Raw genomic sequence first — 11,116 nt, forward strand, 5'->3', positions numbered from 1 at the left:
AATTCCAGGAATTCTGAAGAATGCTATGGAATCTGTCTTTACTTGCTTATAAAGATATTTACTGTTGTACTTGTTTCTTTAATGTTGAAAAAATTTTCTATTGGTTTTCACTTTTAGAGGAGAACAGGAAAAGATGACGTTGCAAATGAGAACTCTCAACCGGCTCAGAAGTCACAGAATAGCAATGTACCTGGTGAGATATAATGCCATGTGATGATTCTGACTATTTTGTTTGGAGCATTTGAAGATTTCTTAATTGAAAATGATAGAGTGGTTCTTAATCTTGAAAGTTTGACCCCCCCCCCCGTCCACACTCCTACACTTGGAGATTTTGTCCCCTCTGGTCCAGCCCTCCCGCCTCCCGATCCCCCCCCCCAATGCTAGCATCCCTAAGCCACAGCTGGCTATTACCGAAGCCAACCGCTCGTCGGTTGTTTGAGAGCAACTTGCCCGACGTTAGTCTGTTATGTTTGTAGGTGTGATGGTGCCAAATGCTAACAAGCAAATCAGACAGCCAGTTAGACGTAGCAATGACTTGAATCCAAGTAAGTTTTGCGACCCGGGATAAACTCCTGCCGAATAGGAGTCATGATAATAAAATATTTAAATAAGTATTGCAAGTGTATTTCTTCAAAAACCGTTCTTCAAGAGTTGATCATTTATATCCTCAGCTTCAGAACGATGGTAAAAATGTTCTGCGAGTGGATATTAAATTAAATAATGTCGATAATTAGTGTTTTGAAGATGCAATGATACTTTAGTGACTTTACTTTAGGAAATGGTATGACCTTGTCTGATGCAATCATCAACTACAATTCACAACCCTCTGTTGCGAAAAAAGCACCAATACTTGTACATCAGCACCAGAACGGATTCATTAGTCCGCTAACCAGTCTAGATCACTTCCGAATTCAATCCAACCCTCAATATCAGCAAAACCAGATGATGACACCCCAGCAGTTTTACCCCTCACAGCCCAGATATCAGAATTTGCCTGATCCAAACAGAGGCCAAATGAATTACTTCGTGCCACCAGCGCAACAACAACAGTATATTGGACCGAGGTTTATGCGAGATCGTAAGTTCTGATTGAATGTCTTTTCAGCGATATCATGGCGTTTTTGGCCGTCAAAATTTCTCAATTTGATAATTTCACTAAGCGTTATAGTAGTAGGCTTACTAGCCTTCAGTTTAGCAACAGAATTAAGTTGTTTAATTGCTCTTAGATGAGGTTTGTAGCAATTATATTTGTCCTGTAGTCTTATGTGATTTTTCGATTGATCCATTGTTCGTCTTACCCTCTTGAATTTTTGTCCTCAAAAACGAGATAAACATGTAACGCACGGAGGTTCTCTTAGAGACTTTCGGCTTAATGGACCCTAGGTATGCGATTCATTCACTTCACCCCTCCCCCACGCCCCAATTTTTTATGGTCATATCTTATAGGGTAGTGGATGAGAAAGAAAATTATGGCTGTAAAAGTCTTCCAACTTTCCCACCTTTTCACTTGCTTTCAAACAAAAATTGTAGCAGTTATGTAAGTCATCTTGATCGTTTCTAATTGCACAATTTTTTGCTTGATCAAATTTTTCGTCTGATGCATTTATCATGCTTGACTTCTTGATTTTGCGTTATCCGAATTACTCTTGTTAATAGCCACCCTCATCTTTTCAGCCGGCTATTATAGCGCTCCTAATTTTTTTTTACTTCGTCGAACAAAAAAATGTTTCGCGTTACCTCATTATGCCGCTTTTTCAACATTTTGCGTGAAATCTTTTTGACTTCTCTAGGCTAGTTTCTCTCTTCTCTCATTCTGCTAAAAGTGATTTTGAACATCAGTTGCTCAGCAAAGCAATTAAAATGAACAGAGTCAGTATAAAAAATTGAAGTCAGAAGTAGAAACGGGATAAACCGATAAAGCCCAATTTTAGATGCCCGCTATCTGAACGTGGTTCCCATAAGTCTAATGCTTATTGGTATTGATAGAAGCCCTTGTAGCCTCTCTCTAAGAAACAGAAGTATGTTCAACTATGAAATGCCATCAAAATAAACCGGACTTAAAAAATGTTTTTGTACAAAATTTTTTTTTCAATATCTTCTATTCTTTCAATCCCAATCATGCTTATTGGAATCAACGGCGGCTATTTACGGGCAATCTGCCGGATATGTTTCTGAATTGAAGCTGCCATCCTAATTTGCAGCAGTTTACTACCAAAAGTCGAATCAAAAGTGCACTTAAGTTGGTTTCTTTTTACAGTTTGAATGTTATCAGCGGCCTATTTTAAGCTCTACGACATTCTAAAGGATCCTATTGACATTATCGCCGCTACGTCTAAATCACAATTGAAACCAACCTGTTTGAGAGCTTTTCGATACGTCCATCTAAATATAGATGTTGTTCATTTAGCTATTAAAAAATGCTTAGCGCTTCTTCAAAGTAATAATAGCAAAAAATGTTCCATACTCAGGATAAAAATCTTCAAACTTATCACCCGGCGCGAAAGATGATTCCAGGTGGCAATTTTTATATTAATTGCTCTCAAACGAAGTTTGTAGCAATTATATTAGTCCTGTCGGTCTTTTTTTATGCGATTTTTCGCTTGACCGATTCTTCGTCTGACGCTTTTGACTTTTCGTCCTCAAAAACGGGATAAACAGGTAGCGCCCAGCGGGCATTAATTGCTCTTAGAGCCTTTCAGCTCTGTTTCAGCTCACTGTTTTGGAGACTTATAATTATGGTGTGAAGGGCGGTTCTTAGAGGTTGAGACACCCCCCTCCCTGTTGATCCCCCCACCCCCACTATTGCCTCTACCCCCACCGCGCTGTTGCCCCCAACCCAGTGTTGCCCCACTAGCCCCCGGTGCACCCCCCCCCCCCCCGTGGCTAGCTACTGACGAAGCCAACCGCTCGCCGGTCGTTTGAGAGCAATTCGCCCGACGTCAGTCGGTTATGTTCTATTTTCTAGAGCATTTGTTGTCTAAATTGTTTGAAAATACAGTAGTAATTTCATAGGGTAAACCCTTCAGAGGTGCGTTCTTGGTTTATCAATTGTTTGGTGAACCAAAAACTTTTTCAAGCGGAATGTACTTTGGCAAAGTTTTTGATCGATTTTGCCCTCTGGCCATCTTTGACATTTAGTCGCTAAATAACAAAGGTTCTTATTCCATGCACTAACTTTTTTGCGATCCATCATCGCATGAAAATATTTGGAAAGTCAAGAAAAAAGTGAAAAAGCTTCGGGACTCTCAATTTGTTTTGAACAAACAGAACTTATTTTTTTTTGTAAATTGATTCACAGTCCGAAGAAACTAAATTGATAATTGCTATCGAACGAAGAAGATTGAAGCAAATTATTGTGGTCGTGCATAGGTCTTTTTTATGCAACTTCTTTAACCGTTTAGAATTGCCCACTGACTTCTATTACGCTTGACTTCCTAATGTTTGCGTTAGATAAATTGCTCTCTTTCTCCCTCTCTCATTCACAATTTTCGGCAACTGAACTCAATTGGCTGAACCTCAGCAACTGAACTCAAATTCAAATGAAAAAGCTTTGAAATTAGTTTTGTTTTAGTTTAAACAATGCTTGTAGCCTATATATGCTCTATCAATAAGCAACATTTGAAAACCCTTTGTAGATCGATTTCCACGCTACTACCTCCGCCCCTAGTTTGAAGCAAGCGACAATAAAATCGAGCTTTCGGTGGTTATTTGAAATCAATCCGTCACACAGTCGGTTTTGGTTTTTGTACGGAACTGCATACTATGAACTTGTATGAGTACCTGAACTTTAATGTTCATTACGTTTTTAAATGGAAATCTATGTTTAAATGTATCTTCTCCCTTGTGGAAAGCTTGGAAAATTTGTTCTTTGCGAAAGTCTTTGTGAGTTAATTCAAACTAAATATGCGTGTGGTAGCACTTAATGTTAAAAACACATTTTGTTATCAAACTCTTGTGATGGTCATCGACATAATCTGCCAATTTTATTATGAAGTGGATGGTTTTCACGCAAATTTATTGGAAAATTTTTTACTATATATATCTCTCTCTGAAAGTTTTCTGCTGGAAGTATATATTCATTTTGATCCTGCTGTTCTTTTGTAAACGACTTATAATGTATTAGCATTTGTTTTAAAAAGTTTCAATCTTTGAAAGCATTCCTTTGAAGTGCTCGTAGGTGTAGATTTAAGTGGACTTACAATTTCGTCCAGAACTAAATAATGATTAGATGAATAATGGTCAAGACTTTTAGGGTGAACTTTTAGCCCTTCACTCAGTTATTGATTGCTCTTGAACAAAGTGTGCAGCGATTATTGTAAAAGTATACATGTTCGAGATATAAGTAAGTGTCTCGAGATGATTAAGCCTCCGAGCAACTTTATTGGAGCCCTAGTAGGCGCTAAGTGTTGTATTAAGCGAAGCAAGCTACTGGAAGAGCAGAACTTTATGGTTTAAAGGTCAATTTTGAATTTTGGCTGGCAGGAGAATTTAACCATTATTTTACAATCATATGAAATGTCAAAAACTGATAATCAAATAACGATTTTGAGTTGCTTTGTGGTAACCTAAGCTAATAGCCCAAGAGTTATACTAGTCTCCATCTATGCAATCCACCGAAGCTGTTGACTTAAATTCACGATGTGTAGGCAAAGTAGTAAGTATAGAACGCCCACTCCCCTCTCCACCCTTCAACACTTCTACATCCCCACTCCGTCAGCCAACGAAATTTTACAAGTGCTCCGAACCCCCTACTCACTAAAATCCCACCTTCCTGTAATCTCACCCCTCCCCACACTTTTCTGCTCACCCTGGCCTTCTTGAGATTAACGTAGCTGACCAACCAAATGCAATTACATTCCAGCCGTTTGAGGTCAATTCCTCAGTCCGTTATGTTTGTGTCTTAACATTACCTGAAGCAACAGAAAGTCTGACTTCTGATGTTTTAATTATATTTAATAGCCGCCGTCAACTACTCAGGAATCTATTGTTTAGTTGATTTGCTTTCTTTTAAAATTAGAAGAATTTCATTTGTATCGGGGCGCTGTTTTTCACGATTCGAAGAGGAGTATTAGTGGAACATCTTTTTTGTTCGTTATATATTTAGGAGCATTTCGATGCCGCGATTGAAAACCAAACATTAAGTATTTAGATAAACTATCTGAACAAAATTGAAACGCAAAGAAACTGGTTTTCTTTGCATGTCTGATTAATTGCTCTCGAACGAAGTTTGAAGCAATTATTGTAAACTTGTTGGTCTTTTTTGCAAATGTTTTGATCTTTTTAACTATTCGGGTGGCTTTTACGCCCCTGACTTTTTCTTTTGTGTGATCCAAGTTTCTCTCTCATCACAAGTTTCTGCAGCTGAACTCAAGTCGCGGCAGTTCACTACTAAAAGTCAAATGAAAGTGCGCCAAAATTGGTGGAATTTTTTAAAGATTTTGTTATTTGGGAGTGTTATATAATAACCTCTTAAGGATTGTAGTTACTCGTTACTCCCCCTATTGATGCAGACTGCAATAGATTTCAGCTCCTATTAGTCTTTCGAGATTAATTCTTCCTACCTTAGTCGTTTTTGTTTTGGCTTGTCGATCATGTCAATTTGCATGGTTGAGAAACCACTTCTAGAAACAGGCTGGGATTTTCCTTGGTTGAATTCTTTCAAACTGATTTGCAAACTGAATAGTATGAGGAAGTAAATAGTGTAAACCGTTATTTGGCCGACACTGGAGTCAAATTAGAGTTAGTTTTTCGATAGTCTTCAGGCTATGTTTATTTGAGATCTGTTCACACATTTTCGACTTTCATTTTTCAATGAGAATTCAATTTTACCAGTGATTTTAATCAAGTAATTAAGAGAGTGATAGATATAATTCGAAGGATAAATAGGGAGCAGTTTGAAGCGTGATTTTTTCAAACTGCTGTTAATGTGGAGTAATAAATTGTTGCTTGATTTAATTTTAGGTTCTGAGAAACTATCTGCACGTGCTGCAATTCGCCTTCTTTCAATGTTTTTCTCTTTTTCAACAATTTTAAGTGTGATCATAAACGGTTGCAATTCTTAGAATCAATCAGTGCACAGCTAACGATTTTTTATGACTTTAACGCTTTTTCTTACAATTTTGTGAATTTTTAAGTGTTGTGTCATCTTATCGCTTTTCGTTTTAAATGACAGGTCACGTTGCATATGTAGTGAGGCGCACTTCAATAGTTTTTTTATAGCTATTTTATAGTAGTCTATATATATATATATATATATATATATATATATATATATATATATATATATACTTCTAGATATATAGATATAGATTCAGACATATAGATATTCCGATATATAGATTCAAAAATAGAAGTATTTTAATTTCTTTTTTTAAAATGTGTTTTTCGCGAGTTTGATCTTCTTTTTAATTGCTCTCGTAGAAAAGTAATTATTGTAAACGTGTGTGTCTTTTTTATGCAAAATTTTCGCTTGACCGTTTTAACTTTTCGAGTGACTTTTACGCCCTTGACTTTTTGCGTTTCGCGTGATCTAAAATTCTCTTTCAATCACAATTTCAAGCAGCTTAACTCAATTGGCGGCAATTTAATACTAAAAGTCAAATGAAAAGTGCGCCGAAACTGGTGCTATTGTTCACTTTAAATCTTATTAGTGGTTTATGTTAACCTCTAATGTGGTTATTTGAAGCCCACTATTGAACTTCTTAGTCCCATTTAGGCTCCCTGCCCCGACTGAAGCAGGCTGCAATTGATTAGAGCTCCCACTAGTCGTTCCAGAGCAATTCTTCCGACGTTTACTCGGTTATGTTTTAAGTTTGGAATTTCTGTTCCACAATCTGTTACATTTTTCCAGCGTCTTGCTTATTCGATCGATGACACAAAATTTATTGATTTGCCAAAATCGTTTGAGCTTATTTCTACTGGAGAAAATTTTCACCAACAGATTTGGTGGTAAAAATTCAATTTTCTAAACGTTTGTCTGCCTTTCATTTACAGAAAGTCGACTGACTTTTATGTCATTAAACGCTCAAAAAGGGCTATACCTTGTTAACATCAGTCACCTGTATGTACGGTTAGGTACCAACATCACAATAGTGCTTCAAATCATCTTCATTTAAAATGTTGGAACTTTTTATTTGTTGTTGTTTTCCGCTCCTGATGGAAACGATTGTGAAACGAACATTTTTAGTAGTATTTATTTAAATTTTTCAATAAATGCCAAAATTATCTACTGTTTAGAAAGTAACGTTTTTTACTTTTAGATTCAAACAGAGCTCGACGAGTATTTTGGAGAAGTATATGCAATTCTATCTCTTAATTGTTTTGATCTCGTATTTTAATTAACAGCATCAAAGCTGTGTTAGCTGTTATTGGTCTTGTTAATTCTTGTTGGAGATCCATTTCAGAGGGTAGGTAAACAATATACTTATGGTTTTTAATAGCCGCGTCAGCAATTCCAGGCAGCTATTATTGCGCTCCTAATTTTTTTATCGTCTCAACAAATTTTTGTTTCGTCCTTACCCTGACTTCTTGGATTTGACTTTTTCAATGACTTCAGTGACTTCTACTGCTTTGCACTAAAAATTGTGTTCGTGACGTCACTTCTGCTTTTAGGTCAATTGCGTGACTTACCTTACTCAAAAAATGACTTCTGAATTCACTTATGGAACTTTAAATTTTATTAACATTTACTAATTAAAGGTCAATAGTGTGCATCTAAGCAGCGCCAAACTTATATGCCCTAATTCCTGATTAATAGAATCTTGAGTTTTAGATCGAATGTTAATTTTGAAAAAGCTCCTCTAGGGCTTTTTCCTTGTGGAGCAAATGTGTCTCATAAAAATGAAAGTCCGAATCTAACCCAAAAAGTCTAGTGGTCTATTAACAAGCTGGTGGTCGATCTGTCAATCTCATTTCTTTAGTTGTTTCAATTCTTGGTAGGCCACAAGCGTCTATCGCGGCTATTTTCCGGCAATCTGCCGGCTATGTTTGTTGTTTGGTCACTTAGTTTTTTACCAAGTTATTTACAAACGATGTTAACAAAAAAAAACTCATTGAATGTAAATAAAGTCAATTGGAGAGTTCTTCTTTTCCTTTTTTGATGGTGTATTTGTTTAAAATTTGTTGCTGATTTGCTCGTTATAATTTCTTGGTCGTTTTCTTTAAGATTATCACCTCAGAATTTTGTAGTCTATAGATATCTGGAAGCTCAAATTGTTTTTAAAAGAGAACTATCTCATTTGCTATTTCCCTGAGAAAAATTTCAGTGTTTTGACAATTTTGAATGAACTTTGCCCCTTTTTAATGCATTTTTTCCATTTTTCTAAAGTTTTGCACTGTAGTGTAAATGTCTCCATTAAAGTCAATGAAGTCAATTTTCTTTAAATGAAATAGTAATGCAAAGCAATTGATTGGTTTTCATTGTTAAATTTATTACTAGTTAAATTTTAAAAATGATGGCCTCAATTTTAATTAACAAATTACTTTGTTTGGCTTTGTTCCTTTTAGCTCAGATGACACATATTAGTCCGCGTGTGTTGCTGTGCATAGTAGAGGTTTGATTCGTCAACTAAGTTTCTCGAGTGACTAGTTATGTTGTTTGGACTCTTCATTTATTGTTGCATATCATCAGAGCACTTGAATCTAACGCTAAGGAGTAGCTGTTAAGAAACTTTGGTGGTGAAATAGTCTAGAGTGGTGTGTAAGCGTTCGTGAATGTCTCAAATTTATACCGGTCGTACCTGCGACTTTAGATATCATGTACACAATAGATGTCATGTATACACCTTCCTTACAGGTTTGTTAATTACTCTTGAACGAAGTTTGAAGCTATTATTGTAAACGTAAGATTTTAAACATGAATATTGTAAACGTTGATATTTTTTATGCAAAATTTTTACTTGACAGTTTTGACTTTTCGAGTGATTTTTACGTCCAAGATTTTGTTGTTTTGTGTGATCTAAATTTTTCTTCACTCATTCACAAGTGTCAGCAGCTGAACTCAAGTTGCGGAAGTTCACTACTAAAAGTCAAATGAAAAGTGCACCAAAGTTGGTGGAATTTGTTTCACCAACTTTGGTACGCCTAGTGAATATAGTTACCCCCCCCCCCCCCGACAGAAGCAGGCTGCAATAGATTGCAGCTCCCAGTCATCGTTCTAGAGCAGTTCTTCCGGCGGTAGTCGGTTACTGAAGAGCTGCTGGTGCTGAATGAGCTATTTAGGAATTAGGTTCTATCCTTTCAGTTGTACCTGTTTTTCTGAATAAAATAGATCGTATCTTTCAACGAAGAAATTATTTACGGTAATGTAAAGAAACGTGGAAAGATTGTCGTCTACGTTAAGTAATGAAATTCTTTGAGACCCAAAAATGTTAGTTATTTCAAAGTTTTTTAATGGGTAAACTTAGCTCTTCTTTTTCGCTTTTTCGAAGGCTTTGTACGTTCTCGCATATCTCACTAATAGATAGTATATTTCTATCGCACTTTTTAGATAACACCTCGGTAAAATTTAAACGCTGTTATCCCCTTGCCCCTCTCGTTTGAGAGCAATTCGTCCGCCATTTGTCGCTGAGGTATCATGACTAAGTACACAATGGCAAAATACTCAATATTTTACCCCTTCGTTAAAACCGTCGGAAAGACTATTTAATAAAATAATATTTAAGTGAAATAATTTATGTGAAAAAGTATATTTGTCAAGTTTTAAATGTAAGATCAGCTCATTAGACCATGCCTCGCAGATTGCTCTTGCTATGAAGCTGAAACTATCACAATTATTATTTTTGTTTGTAATACCAACTACTAAGTTGTAATCGGATTATAAAACGAAAGTGAATACATTGGGCATGATTTTATTGGGTATTTTGGCACTTTGATTAGTTTTGCGTTGGTTAAATTGACATGTAGCCATATAACTATCTCTCTGTGCCGACTGCATATTTTTAATTTGACTTTTAGTGTATAATTATTGGCCCCAGGAATTGACTTGAGGTTGTTTATTTTAGCCTCAAACACTCCTGGGAATAGCTACAGTGGAAATCACATCAGCTCGGGACGGCCTTTTTTTCAAGATGTCATGCCTGCTACAATGCACCAGCAATCTCCAGTGTTTGTAGACAACCAACGCGTTCAGTCACAGCCAGTCCCAAACGGTACTAACAGTTACAGTAAACGAAATAATGGTCAGAAGTTGTACGGCAGAAACCAAAACAGAACGTTTCCCGAATCAAACCAACAAATGCAAATGAACAATAATATTGGTGGTATGAATTTTGGCAATGAGAGCGTTAATCACAATACAATGGGGAGTGCGAACCATAGGATGAAGAATGCTGGGGCAATGGGTGGTAATGCAATGTCCCTTAATCAACATCATCAGCAGATGCCCCCAGTCAGGCAAATATACCAACGTGCAAACAGTTCCGGAACACCCAATAGTTACTACACTAGTTCTCATCCTCCCGGATTTTCGCCACCTTATAGAGCTCACAAGAAGTGATTAGAGCCACATGAAACTTGAAACTCCGTGTGTCAGTTTGAGCGGTAATGCGCAATAAACATTAAAAACCTTTTGGAATTCCTTTTAAATTAACATACGTTCTTTATTTTGTCTCTTAAATTATCAATATATGAAATATACGATAATTTGATTCAAGTGTCTGATGAAAATTTTGTTCGTCTTTATGGCGCTTGGATGTTCTTTTTAATGTAAAGTCCATTTTAAACTTGGATTAGTTACATTGATGTGTTGGGTATTTACTTGAGCTGAAATCAGATGCTTGCTCTAGCAAAATAATTGGACCCGTGGGTATTCAACTGAGCACCATAGATCTTCAAAAATCAACTGCTGAAATTTCAATTTATCTAGCTTCCCAATGGAAGGCAGGGTTGCGAGTTTTAAAGGCTTGTATTGACATGATGGCGTTGTTTTTGTCATCAAAACTTTAATTCCTCTCGAAAAAGTGAAGCTTTTTAGTTTTTCAATCAAAGATGTCTCCCTCAATTATTAATTGCTATCGTAGAGAAGCAATTGTTGTATACGTGTGTCTTTTATGCAAAATTTTTGCTTGACCGTTTTGACTTTTCGAGTGACTTTTTGCGTTTCGCTTGATCTAAAATT

General features: G+C 36.4%; 1 protein-coding gene across 1 annotated transcript in view; it reads left to right on the forward strand.

The window, feature by feature from the left end:
* LOC142339348 (uncharacterized) overlaps window positions 1-10,725 on the forward strand; it is a 36,724-nt gene extending 25,999 nt beyond the window's left edge. Inside the window, exons 10-13 of the mRNA XM_075389341.1 lie at window positions 118-193; window positions 477-545; window positions 776-1,078; window positions 10,002-10,725. Of these exons, the coding sequence (XP_075245456.1) occupies window positions 118-193; window positions 477-545; window positions 776-1,078; window positions 10,002-10,495 (942 nt within the window). The 3' untranslated portion in view covers window positions 10,496-10,725. The remainder of the gene's footprint in view (window positions 1-117; window positions 194-476; window positions 546-775; window positions 1,079-10,001) is intronic.
* The last annotated feature ends 391 nt before the right edge of the window (window positions 10,726-11,116 follow it).

The sequence above is a fragment of the Convolutriloba macropyga genome, chromosome 1 (genome assembly GCF_964194025.1).
Source record: "Convolutriloba macropyga chromosome 1, txConMacr16.3, whole genome shotgun sequence".
Lineage (NCBI taxonomy): Eukaryota > Metazoa > Xenacoelomorpha > Acoela > Convolutidae > Convolutriloba > Convolutriloba macropyga.